Source organism: Ctenopharyngodon idella, chromosome 4, assembly GCF_019924925.1.
Source record: "Ctenopharyngodon idella isolate HZGC_01 chromosome 4, HZGC01, whole genome shotgun sequence".
NCBI classification, from domain to species: domain Eukaryota; kingdom Metazoa; phylum Chordata; class Actinopteri; order Cypriniformes; family Xenocyprididae; genus Ctenopharyngodon; species Ctenopharyngodon idella.
The window spans coordinates 29,019,559-29,033,905 of NC_067223.1; the positions used below are offsets into that span (position 1 = coordinate 29,019,559).

General features: G+C 36.7%; 1 protein-coding gene across 2 annotated transcripts in view; it reads left to right on the top strand.

The window, feature by feature from the left end:
• Positions 1-661: 661 nt before the first annotated feature.
• The window catches only part of gramd4a (GRAM domain containing 4a), a 67,167-nt gene continuing 53,481 nt past the window's right edge, over positions 662-14,347 (top strand). Inside the window, exons 1-2 of one of the 2 annotated variants that reach the window (XM_051890139.1) lie at positions 662-928; positions 6,042-6,249. In XM_051890139.1, the coding sequence (XP_051746099.1) occupies positions 900-928; positions 6,042-6,249 (237 nt within the window). In that variant the 5' untranslated portion in view covers positions 662-899. The remainder of the gene's footprint in view (positions 929-6,041; positions 6,250-14,347) is intronic. The other variant, XM_051890138.1, reaches the window with a different exon arrangement.

Below are 14,347 nucleotides of genomic sequence, written 5' to 3' on the forward strand. Positions count from 1 at the left end.
TATAACCTTTTCTTATATTGTCTTTTCTTTTTGATTATAAAAAGATATATGTGTAATTTCACTTTCATGCAGTAAATTCAGTTTTATTAGCTCAAATTAATTGAGAAAGTACATGAAATATTACAAGCACAACTGTGAGAACTGCTTTATACAACAGTTCTATAGAAGTTATATAATATTATTATAATTATTAATAATATACAAATATTAATAATAAAATAATAGTGAAATATAATTGATATCCCATGTGAGTGTACGCTATATATATATATATATATATATATAATTTTTTTTTTTTCATGTAATTGTGTAAAACTTTGTTATGAGGGATAACAAATAGTGCAAATAGTTATTCGCCATTTTAATAACCTCTTTACCTTCACTAGTTCACTAGTAAATAATTATGCAGTACGACAAATATAGTAAGCAAATATTAATATTTCTTGTATAGTCGCACAATTAATATAAAGGCATAAAATCTGCAATAATAAAAATAAGCAAAACGCTAACAATAATTAAAAAGCAAAAAAAAAAAAAAAAAAAAGTTAATGCCTGTCACGTCACGTTATTTGTCAGCTACCCAAAAAACATGAACGTCAGTCTGACTGTATTTCATTATAGTAAGTAGACAGTGCTGCGGCCCCTTTAAGAGATCAGTGGACGCGTTTAGGAGATCTGTCCGTCTGCTGTATGTGTGAGTTCAGTGACATCAACAAGACACGCAGATCCGTGTTCTCTGGGGGGACTGACATTAACTCGCACATAATCAAGGCTCCGGGGACATCGCGCAGCTCTTTTTAGACAGCAGAGGGGAAGCAGCTCGGGGAGCTGGAATATATTTACAGCAGTTTTCCAGCAGGTGTTACTGAAGGATCTATCACAGACTATCAGCAGGGTTCATGAAACTTTGCTACGATTTGCGAGCTGGGTAAGTGTCCTTTAAACAGATTCAAGACTGCAACAGGCGATTTACAGCATGTGTCTTCAGGACCGTCATAATTCATAGACAAAACCGTTTCTGTTATGAGTAACGCTCTTTAAAATGAAGCTGTTCATATCACTGACAGTGTCGCACTAAGCTCGCTGATTTAAATAGCTAGCTAAGCGTGTATACGTCATAATCGAATGTGTCATCGCTTTGTTTAATGTGACATTTAAACGCGTTCCAAGAACGCGGCCGTTATTCTGTCATTCAGACGCGCTGATCTGTAGGACAAAATGTATCATTCTGTGGAACACAGGACTAGATACATTGTCTCCACACAACATGTAGACGGCCTTGAGAACGTGCGTATGATGGAGCGAAAGTTGATACATGTGTTAGTGATGTTGTGATGATGGTCATGGATAATCTCGTGAAGTCATTTATCTATTGATTCATTGACTGATTCATTTAGCCTACTTATCCATTGATCAACTGATCAGTTCTGTTCCGTTCAGACTTGATCATTTGATTCGTTGAACAGTGGATTCATTGATTAACTGATTAATTTGTGTATTGAGTTGTTGATTTTCATCGATCCGTAGATTCATTCATCGATTGATTCATTTATCCATTGTGAAATCAACTGAATCATTGAAATAAACCGATTCATTGATTATATTTCCATTGATTTTTACTTTTAATTGATTTTCATTGATGTCATTGATGAATTAATCTTTTAATTAACTGATCCATGGATTCATTCATGCATTGGACTATTGAGTCAATGATTCATTTATAGTAAAATCATCTGAATCACTGAAATCAATCGATTCATTGATTAATTGGTCTGTTGATTCATCTTTGGATTAAAGGGTTAGTTTACCCAAAAATGAAAATTCTGTCATTAATTACTCACCCTCATGTGGTTCCACACCTGTAAGACCTTCATTCATTTTCGGAACACAAATTAAGGTATTTTTGATCAAATCCGATGGCTCAGTGAGGCCTGCATTGACAGCAAGTTAATTTACACTTTCAGATGCCCAGAAAGCTACTAAAGACATATTTAAAGCAGTTCATGTGACTACAGTGGTTCAACCTTAATATTATAAAGTGACAGGAATACTTTTTGTGCGCCAAAAAAAAAAAAACAACAAGTTTATTCAACAATATCTAGTGATGGGCGATTTCAAAACGCTGCTTCATGAAGCTTCGAAGCTTTACGAATCTTTTGTTTTTCGAATCAGTGGTTCAGAGTGTGAATCAAACTGCCAAAGTCAGTGATTTCAGTAAATGAGGCTTCGTTATGTCATAATTGTTTTGAAATTTCAATGGTTCACCACTGGGGGGGGCGTGACTTTGGCAGTTTGATACACGCTGCGAACCACTGATTTGAAACAAAAGATTCGTAAAGCTTCGAAGCTTCATGAAACAGTGTTTTGAAATCGCCCATCACTAGATATTGTTGAATAAAGTCATTATTTTGTTTTTTGGCACACAAAAAGTATTCTCGTCACTTCATAACATTGAGGTTGAACCACTGTACTCACATGAACTGTTTTAAATATGTTTTTAGTAGCTTTCTGGGCATTTGGAAGTGTTAATTATCTTGCTGGCAATGGAGGCCTCACTGAGCCATCGGATTTAATCAAAAATATCTTAATTTGTGTTCCAAAGATGAACAAAGGTCTTACAGGTGTGGAACCACATGAGGGTGAGTAATTAATGACAGAATTTTTGTTTTTGGGTGAACTAACCTTTTAATTGATCTATGGATTCACTGACCTGAGTCACTGATTCAAATCAACTGAATCATTGATCTTTTGAGTCATTGATGAATTCATATTTTGATTAATTAATCCATCCCAGCAAACATTTAATGACCGTTGAAATGACATCCCCCCGGCACGTCCAGTCATGGTTGAAAAATAGTTCGAAAATTAAATTTGAAAGGACGTCTTATCTTATTAATTAATTAATTATTATATATTGAACTACATGTAGCTAAAAGTCAAAGTAACAATTATACGTACAACCCCAGAGAATTGTAGACATGTACAAATGTATCTGAATGAATTTTTAGGAAATGTTCTGTGTTACATATTTTTTTACTGACTTATGCCATCCTACCGCGACTATTTTTGGCCAGGGACACGACGTTGCCATCGGATCAATGTTTGCTGGGATGGATTTAGTAATTAATTCAACTATTAGTCACTGATTCATTTATCCATTGAATCACCAATTGATTCAGTCACTTTCATATTCGAATGGTTTCAGATTCAGCTGTTTTCTCAAGCAAACCATGTCTTTGATCAGTGTGAACTCAGTATTCCTCCTCTGAGAGAGTTTATGTAGGCAGCACCTGTGGTTTTGAACTCTGAGAATGACTAATGCACAAATAAAGAAGTATATTTTGCTTTTGTGTGTGTGTTGTGTTGCATATATTTGATCTTGAATGAACTGAATGTAATCTCTGTCTCAGATATGAATGTCCTTGTCCTTGTTTGCTGTTTTAAGTCATGGTGTTCTTCCAGTGCTGTAATGGTGTTCAGATAGAAGTAATTCAGAGAACATTGGTGGTGGATATTCATGTAGAGATGCGGGCAGTGTCGAGATCTGTGGGTGGACGCAGTTAGTTCCGCCTTGTGTACTTGACTAGAGACTTCTGCAGCTCTCACAGCATGCAGAATCACAACAATAGCCAAATATAATTTCATAATAATAAGCACCAAGAGCTCTCAAGGCAATACCTGTTGTATAATGCAGATCCAGAGAGAGACGGTTACAATTGAAGCTCCTGTCCCCATTGTGTAGTTGTCTCTCATGGCTGCATCTGTAATTTATGACATTATGTTCTCTACTAATACCTTTTTATTCTCATCTGCTTATCTTCATTTCAACTGTTTGTGGAAATGACCTGTTTACAGTCATTTCAACTTGTAAATATTAGCTTAAATTGTAAGTGGTAGAGCAAAAAAAGTGTTAAAATGCTGTAATTTACTCGCCCTCATGTTCATGTTCTACACCTTTATAGCTTATCTTGCTTCCATGGAAAAAAAAATATAATTTACTTTTAGCTGATGGTTTTATCCAAAGCGATTTGAGAAATGAGGAACATAACAAGCAATTAATTACAGGGTAAACGATATTCTTACACATTACCAAGTTTATTAGAAAGCTAGAGTAGGAAACAAGCTAGAGCAGAAGTGAAATGGAGAAAAGAAGAAAAAGGTGTTGGTTTTTAAGGTTGTGGAGTAGTTAAAGGGTTAGTTCACCCAAAAATGAAAATTCTGTCATTAATTACTCACCCTCATGTGGTTCCACACCTGTAAGACACAAATTAAGATATTTTTGATGAAATCCAAGAGGTATCTGACTCGTCCATAGACAGCAATAAAATCAACACTTTCAAGGTCCAGAAAGGTACTAAAGACATCGTTAAAACAGTCAACGTGACTGCAGTGGTTCAACCTTAATTTTATGAAGCGACGAGAATACATTTGTGCACAAAAACAAAACAAAAATAACGACTTTATTCAACAATATCTTCTCTTCTGTGTCATTCTCCTACGTTGTTTATGTCCAGCGCTTTCAGGTTCTACGTCAGAATGGCGACTCATTATTGGCCGGCTCCTGCGTCAGCATCACATTCATGTGTCGTGCTGCTCACATGATCAGCTTTGGCCAATACTGAGCCGGCATTCGGACGTAAACACGGAAGCCTTCACTATGCTTACTCCATCATCTGCGTAAGGATAATGAAGAAATTGTTGAATAAAGTCGTTATTTTTGTTTTGTTTTTGCGCACAAAAATTATTCTTGTCGCTTTGTAAAATTAAGGTTGAACCACTGCAGTCACGTCGAATGTTTTAACGATGTCTTTAGTACGTTTCTGGAACTTGAAAACGGTGGTTATTTTGCTGTCTATGGATGAGTCATATACTTCTCGGATTTCATCAAAAATATCTTAATTTGTGTTCTGAAGATGAACGAAGGTCTTACGGGTGTAGAACGACATGAATTAATGACCTAATTTAAATTTTTGGGTGAACTAACCCTTTAAGTGTAAACAATATGTTATGAAACATAGTAAATATAAAATCTGCAAAATGTCACAAAGTCTTGAATCCTTTTGTTCTCTATAATGGTTGAAACTATTACATTATGATGGTTGGTTTAAACCGTTTCAAAGAGGTAGTGACATGGCTAAATAAATTCTGTGGGAAATCCACACATGGCACTATTTCCACAGTGATCTCCACTATAATAGAACAAAAAAGAAAAGCAAATACTTTGGTCAGTGATTCATGCTCGAGGCAGGAAAAGCCCCAGCAATCCATTTACAACCTATTGTGTTCATTAGAGATTTTCTCTTGCTGTTTGTCTTCAGAACAACACAGCAAATGAATTCCCTTGTTTTAAAAGGTCAGCAGAATACTGAGAACAGTCAGTCACGTGTTTTTGTGAAAGTCTTGAGGATATAAGCATGTGTCAGAGAGGTGACTTCTGGGTAAACTATGTTGTAATATCATCAACTGCATGTTATTAGTGAAATCAAAATAAATGTAGTGGCATCCATTAGTTTGTACATATTCATTATAAAAGCTCCAGGTTGTTAATTATTTTAATCATCTCATTAATGTCAAGTGAATAAAACATTGATTGCTGTTGAATAAAATACATGGTTATGTTATGATGGTGTATGATTTGTAATTTTTTTTTTTTCTTTTTTAAAATGGCTTCAGAATGTAACTGTTTTGATAGAGGATGGTCCTTAAGGCATGAGAAATCAAATGAACACATATATTACTCAGTATTTACTTATACTTTTGTCAGTCGACCAAGTTGACATGAGCATCAGCCAATGGCAGCAATCTCAAATGAGCCACAAATTGGCTAATTAATGGAATTGGATGATATATATCGGTCTGTCAGTACTATTGACTTACTGTGATAAAGCCACTTTGCTTCTTCATTATGTGGACTGAGCTTTCTCCAGTGGGTTGGCAGCGTAACACCTGTGTTCTCTTAACTATTTGTTCTCTTGTGTGAGTTATTTTAAAGTTTTTATTTTCTGTCCTTAATACGTTGTTGTACTTTGTTGACTCTGCAGGGCTGCCATACACAATGTTAAGGTAAAGCCTAAAGCAGCTGTGTTGAACATGCTAAAGCGGCTGGACAAAATAAGATTCCGCGGTCCCAAGCGAGATGACTTCCTGGATCTACCCGAGTCCCCTACTGGGTCGGACACTGAATGTAGTGATGACATGCTGCTGAGACCTCGACCTTCAATACGAGACAGTGATGAGCAAAGAGACCCTGTAAGTAATTACAGACGTTCTGATTTCATTTTTAACTTTGTTATGTATGAAGTATGAAGTACTCATTTAGGAACTTCTTTGTGGTCTGTTACAAAACCTAGTGAGCTGCCTACAGTACATAGATAACATTTTAAGGCATCAAAGGTTTACCTTCAACACAAAAGGTAGGACTTGAGTTCTCATTTTGGCTCATTTTGCTGAGCCAACATTGGTCAAATGTCACAAAACACTATAACCAATTATACTATACCAGAAAATGTCAGAGGAAGACTATGAGCGCTTATGTTGCCAATATCCTATTGACGTAAGGCACTCCCTAAATGCAGTTGATTGCGAGTATATTCCATTCAGCACCGAAAAGTATCAATAAAAATGCACCATTTTACCTGTTAAAATTTGGAAAATGTCAGCATATTGACAAAAGCAAACTCTATTGAAATCATTTGTGAGTTAAATCTGTCCATATGGCTATTTGTGTGGTGCGTGGTGTTGTTGTTTATGTAGAGCGTTTTAAATAATTTGAAGATCCATATGGCAGTTAGAATGTTGTGTTAAAGGAGTCGAAAATGTGTGAACAGGCACTAAGAAGGTACAGTAGATGCAGTTCCTTTAAATCAGTTTTCGAATTGTGCTTATGATAAATCTCTTTTTAGAGTCTGACCTTTTCACATTAACTTCCTCTTTATCTTCCATAATGTATCAGCGTTATCTCATTCGGCTGTTTAAACTGAGTTGATATGCAGGAAGGCCTCGGTCTGTCATCTTGCAGCCAAATGATGCTTTAATACACTTCACTATCCTGTTAAAATCAGACACTGTAGCTTCAGTCGGGTACCTTTTCATTTCACAGATGGTTTATGGAAGAATTCTTTGCCGTAATCATGTTAGAGATGTTTTCTGAGAGGTTTATAGTCATATCTGTGTAATTTGGTGTTCTGTTTATTTTGAGGCTTTCCCCTCAATGATGGAGCCTCAGATTAGTCATAGTGTTGCATAAGTGTCTCACAAAAGAGCCAACTTCCTCTGCTTCCATATGAAACATTAGAGTGTGTTTTTAAATGTAAACTGAGATGTTGTCAAGTGACAGTCCTGTAGGTTTTGTCTCTAGGACATCTTAATATACGGTAAGGTGTCTAATCCTCATCCCTTAGCCATGGCTCTGTTCCAAAACCTGTGAGTTGCCCACCCAAGCAGTAGTTTCAGGCATATTTGAGTTTTCCAAATAGTAGATGGCAAAACCAACACTTTTCCACTTTGAAACAGTCCATTTTAAATGAGCCTTGGCCCACAGGACACGACGGCACTTCTGGATCATGTTCACATAGGGCTTCCTTTTTGCATGATAGAGCTTTAGTTGGCATCTGCAGATGGCATGGTGGATTGTGTTTACCAACAGTGGTTTCTGGAAGTATTCCAGGGCCCATTTAGTAATGTCATTGACACAATCATGCCGATGAGTGATGCAGTGTTGTCTGAGGGCCCGAAGACTACAGGAATCCAATAAAGGTCTTCAGCCTTGTCTCTTACGCACAGAGATTTCTCCAGATTCTCTGAATCTTTTGATGATGTTATACACTGTAGATGATGAGATTTGCAAAGCCTTTGCAATTTGACATTGAGGAACATTGTTTTTAAAGTATTCCACAATCTTTTTACACACTTTTTCACAGCTCTGCCCATCTTTACTTCTGAGAGACTCTGCCTCTTTAAGACATCCCTTTTGTAGCTAATCACATTACAGACCTGATATCAATTAACTTAATTAGTTGCTAGATGTTCTCCCAGCTCAATCTTTTCAAAATTTCTTGCTTTTTCAGCCATTTGTTGCACCCAGGCTAACTTTTTTGAGACCTGTAGCAGGCATCACATTTGAAATGAGCTCATTTAGTGGATAAAAGTGTACAATTTCTCTGTTTAAACATTTGTTATGTTATCTATGTTCTATTGTGAATAAAATATTGGCTCATGTGATTTGAAAGTGTTTTAGTTTTCATTTTATCCAAATTTAAAAAACTTCCCAACATTTCCGGAATTCAGGTTGTATATATATATAAAACGGTTAGGTCCGGTTGAACGATTTATTAATTAAATTAATTACGTTTTGATTGGATTCTGTTGGTAATTGGTGCTTTCGACCTTCTTTTTGATCTGAATGGTATGCGGAAAACACTTGAGGTTTGCCAAAGACTTGTCTCACTGCCTAGAACGCAACTAAATGCTTCTTCAAGTAAATGCCTGAACTGCAGAAAACTACTTTTAAACAGGAAATGAAGGAATATTTACGTACATATTTACAGCTGGTCTATTCGCAGGGGATTATCATTACCTGAGGTATTTTTTCTGGACATTTGTAAAAAGTCACCGTAATTTTTGCTGACATTGTCCGTAATGATTACTGAGATGGCATATTCAGACGGTACTAAAATCACTGAGAAGCTCTGGTAATAATTACTTTACCCCTCATCTCCATATAAAACTAATCCCATCCGAATATGGCTTTAGATACACAAATGTGTCTCTGAAAAATGGATTTCAATCCATTCTACCCTTAGTCCTAAAACCCGTAAATAATATTTTTTGGTTAAATGACTGAAATAGCACAAGCTCAAGGTATATTTTACATTTTCAAGTGGCTAAATGGAACTACGGAGGTTGTCAGGAACATTAAACTTCATCACACCAAACATGTAAACTCATCTACTTACTATTCTGCTTTTTACAGCCTTGCTGTGTTTATAAGCAGTCTTAATATTTAATGAAACAGTCAAAATTCTAACTCAAACTTTTCAACTTGTAGAATTTAAATAAACACTGAAAGGTTTATCAGAGGTTTAGTGGTACACCGTGGTGCAGTTTGTTTATCGCCTAACAATAGTTTTTTTACTTCAGGCAATTGTATTTAGGCTTCATTAAAGTTGTGTTAATTTGTGAACATTATCTTGATGAACAAAGCTAGTTTAGTTGATGGTTACACAGTGCATTTTCTGCAATAATCCAAAAGCCAATTGAAAAATGCTATGGGCTTTTTGTTGAGGAGACCAGGACAATATTAACTTCAGGGTTGGCCTACAAAAAGAGTTCACATCTGTGATGATTCAGTGAAATCTTCTGTTGAATGATCCAAATAAACAACCTTAACTATTATGTATTTTTGTGCTTAATAGAGAATTGAGTCATTAGCTTAGCAACATGTTAACATCAGACTCCTCAAACAAGGTCAAGAGTGTTTTAAAAACAGTAAGTCAGTTAAGATGCCGAGACACTGGGTAGACACTGAGACATGTCACTAGGGTGTGGAATGAAATAATCACTTTCTTTTCTCATCCCCCTCTCATCATGGATCTAGGCCATGAGCACCCTGCGGAAAAAAGGTATGTTTTGCATGCTGGGACCAGGTTGCTGCGAACTGGGATTGCTGGTAGACCAGCTGTACCAGCTCAGTTTTGCTTGAGAACACCATGACTGTGCTGGTACAGCAGATAGACTAGCACTATACTCTTACTCAAAAACCAGCCTGGACCAACATGGAATTCATGATAGTTTATGCTGGATTTTTCTGCAGGGCAATATAAAATGAGTACTATGAGGATAAGAACTAAGACCTTGGGTGGAAACTGATAAAAATTACTCTGAGAAAGCTCTTGAGGGAAAGACTAAATACAAACTTAAAAGACTTGCACTATAATTAAACTTGCTTATATGTACTTAGTGAAACAACAGCATCAAGCTACTGTACACAACAAAAAACTGGTAATAAAAACAATAGCTTATCAGTGTTGTTTACTGTTGACAGTGGAGAAACGACGTGGACGTCAGACGTAAACAGCCACGGACATTATGAGCCAAGAGTCACGTCTTGTTATCCTCTCAAGCTAAAATCCTATCAAATCAGCACATATGGTCACGAGTTTAAATACCAGAAATCCCAAGTGTGCTCAGTGATTTAAGGTGTGGGTTACGGGAGTGGTATGGAATTCTGGGAGTGACCCAGCCGCTTTATTTGAACTGTAAATTCATTTTCAAAACCCTGTATGAGTGTGTTCATCTTTGCTTCCGGACTGGATACTGTTCCTGATCCATCTTAGTTTAAACAAATTCTAAGTGTTGGCAATATTTTTCTAAGGCAATAAATGATGCAAGTTTTACAACAGTAGTTAGTTTTTATTGGTTGCCCATAGAATGATTTGCACATATTGATTTTATCCTTAGAATCTCATATCTCACATACTGTAAAGTCCACATTAATGAAAAAGAGATGGTGAAAAAGTCTGAAAATATTATATTACTGTTGGATTTAACATGATTCAGTGCTTATTTATTAATGAAAAAAATATGGATTTTAAAGATTTGTTATAAAACAAATTCAGATTACAGATTAGCATGTATGAATTATTATTATGGTCTAATTGATCAGACAGTTTATGTCTGACATACTTGTGAAAAAAATCCTATAGACTTGCACTGAAGGAGAGACTCTTACCCATATCTAGGCACCAGACTATCATGGAGGCTTGATGGTGGGCTCTAGGCCAGTAAGAAACCACCTAGTAACCACCCAGAACACCCTAGCAACTGCATAGCAACATGCTAACGACGACCCAGAGCGCCTTAGCAACCCTATAGGCAACCATTACAGCACTTTGCCATTAACTTTTTCCATATGAAAAATCTGAATATCACAAAAAGAACTTGCAAATAAGGCACCATTTTTCTACTAGTTTCTATTGTAGTTATTGCACATGTCTTCTTACTGAATAAATAAAATGATAAACCTCAAGTTTTTTACACACCTTATGGTAGTATATGGGTAGTATGAATGAAATTCGGACGTACTACATCCACCATGTTGTTACTGTAACGTGACCTTCTAGCGTCTAGCTTCACTTCCATTCGTAAATCCCCTCCTGTGGACTCATGGGATAGTAAAGTATCCATCAAATTCGCACTTCAGAATCTCTGCGAAAGTAGTAGGTCATCCGTTGACTTTTCGCCTACTGTTTTTCGAATACTGTGTATTTGGAGATACTACTCTTTTGGCGTACTGTTTTTGCATACTATATAATAGGGAACTATTCAATTTTCAGACACAGAGTTGGTGTTTCCATCCATAATTTTTATGCAATGTGAATAAAAATATGTGGTTGCCAACCCCCTTCTATATCTAGTTCTCTAGTTTTTCTGCTGCTGTGTTGGGATTGCTTCTATGATACCCAAAAGAAGCTTTGGCTTGTCCAAGGTTAAGCTTTTAAAAAGGTCTGTATAATTAAAAAATGATATTGTGATGGTTTCCACAGACCTTGAGCTCCCTCCAACATAATTGTGTTTTGGCAGTAAAACATTTTGAAGAGCTAAAATCCGATATGCCTCTGCAATGGCTTTCAGGAAACATGTAACCTGCACATGCTGAGAGGCTGACCAGTCTTACCACTCTGTTTGCATGCGTTTGCATTGGTAATTTCCTGCATCAAGGGCAGCTTTAGTGTTGAATGCAACAGCCGGCTAACAGAGATTGTAACCAGTGGTGCCGTGACGTTTAGACGGCAGTGAGGAGTGAGTCATCGCTCACATGCTGATCGAAATAGCTCTGCCGCACACGTACAAACACAGACACCCATGGAGCCAGCACAACTCTCATCTGATAGTTTGGTGTGGTGTAGTTTGGACTGTGGCATTGCAGCACTTTTTTTTTTTTTGATTCATGCTCTAATGACTCCCTGAAGGCCGCGGGGTAATGAGATCACTTTTTCACACAAGCAGGGGTTTGATTGTCTTTGAATACCCTGTTTATGAGAGCCAGTCTCCTACGGTTTCTCTACTGGAAACTGCCATTCTTTTGCTCTGCTGATGACCCTTCTAACATGGACACTCAGGACACTTTATTTTGTGTCACAGAGGTGCAAGATGCATGTTAGCTAGTAGGGTTGGGAATCAAGAACCTATGGTTAATTGGAGTTTGCTATATTGTTGTAAAATTTGGCAATATTTCCATTAGAATTGAGTCATTTAAACACTGAAATCCGATTGCCCGATTCCATTATAGTATTCTGATTCCCCAAATTCTGATTCCTATCCCTGGAATATGCCTGTTTTAGTTGGAAATTAGTTGCATGTAAACATCTAATTCAGAATTGATTTCCCAACCTTCCATTTTTTTGGTGATGTTGTCGGGCATTTTTGAAGTTCTTATTAAATTATTGTGAAATGTAGTAATGAAACTAAAGACTGAGTGTACTGTTTAACCAAAAACAGCATCAGAATTTGTTAAGTGGAATCTAAATTGTATCCAGATTTGTTAAATTCTTAATGATTCATATCCCTATTAATTGGTCTATATATTTTGATGAAACAACAATTTTTGGAAGCAACAAAATTTAGCACAAATATTATATTTTACATAGCAGATATTTGGAGGCGTCATTTTTTTCTCTTTATCTGCTGACTTTAACGTCACTATTAAAGGGTTAGTTCACCCAAAAATGAAAATAATGTCATTTATTACTCACCTTCATGCCGTTCCACACCCGTAAGACCTTCGTTAATCTTCGGAACACAAATTGAGATATTTTTGTTGAAATCCGATGGCTCCGTGAGGCCTACATAGCCAGCAATGACATTTCCTCTTTCAAGATCCATAAAGGTACTAAAAACATATTTAAATCAGTTCATGTGAGTACAGTGGTTCAATATTAATATTATAAAGTGACGAGAATATTTTTGGTACGCCAAAAAAACCAAAATAACGACTTATTTAGTGATGGCCGATTTCAAAACACTGCTTCAGAAAGCTTCGGAGCATAATGAATCAGCGTGTCGAATCATGATTTGGATCGCGTGTCAAACCTCCAAACTGCTGAAATCACGTGACTTTGGCGCTCTGAACCGCTGATTCATTATGCTCCGAAGCTTCCTGAAGCAATGTTTTGAAATCGGCCAAGTCGTTATTTTGTTTTTTTTGGCGCACCAAAAATATTCTCGTCACTTTATAATATTAAAATTGAACCACTGTACTCACATGAACTGATTTAAATATGTTTTTAGTACCTTTATGGATCTTGAGAGAGGAAATGTCATTGCTCCCTATGTAGGCCTCACGGAGCCATCGGATTTCAACAAAAATATCTCAATTTGCGTTCCGAAGATTTATGAAGGTCTTACGGGTGTGGAACGGCATGAGGGTGAGTAATAAATGACAGAATTTTCATTTTTGGGTGAACTAACCCTTTAAGGATAATCGCTAGTGAATAGCATGTTTTGATGCCATCAGCCAATCAGCTGTCAGAATTTTTTTGCAGTTCCAAAGTAATTAGCTTGCCTCGAAAAAAACCTGTAAGTGCCGTCATAAAATCCCTCCTACTTTTAGCTACCTTTTTGAATAAACGTTTCTTTGCGCAAACTTGTGAGGGGTCTCTTTCATTTTCTTAAAGGGATAGTTCACCCAAAAATTCTGTCATCATTAGCCGCTTTTCCACTGTCGGGCCAGTGCGAGCTAGGGCCAGACTAGGCTAATAGCCCCGGACTTGTAGCACCGAGCCCAAAATCACGCTGCATTTCCACCGTCGGGCCAGAAGCTCCGCAGCGCTTCACTAAAACCCGCCCGTAACACACCTCTCTGGAACAATGTCACACAAACCCGTCATTTCACAGACAAATGGAAGTTTTATCAGAAAAATAATCGGAAAGAAATCACTGAAAACTAGTGAGAGCGTAACGTGAACATGATAAAAGCAGGCGTTTGTTGGCATTTTGTTGTTTACTTAAAGATTTAAAAACCCAAGCATCGATGTTTTACCAAACAGATTGATCATAATGAATTAATTTCTGTCAAGATTAAACATTAGTCACAGAAATAAAGTGGTATTTACTGTTATTTCACAAAAGAAAGAGGGCACACGTACTTATTCAGTCGTGTGTGTTTCTGTTTATTTGTAGTCATGGGACAGTATGTTTATATCACATTTACAAAGAATAATTTCTACAGATTTTCCACCAAAAATACGACCTGAGGAGCTTTAGCACTCTCTCCAGTGACAGTCCCAACAGTTATATTTTCAGTCTGAGAAACAGAGGAATCCCGAAAAACTGGAGTTGCTTTATTTTA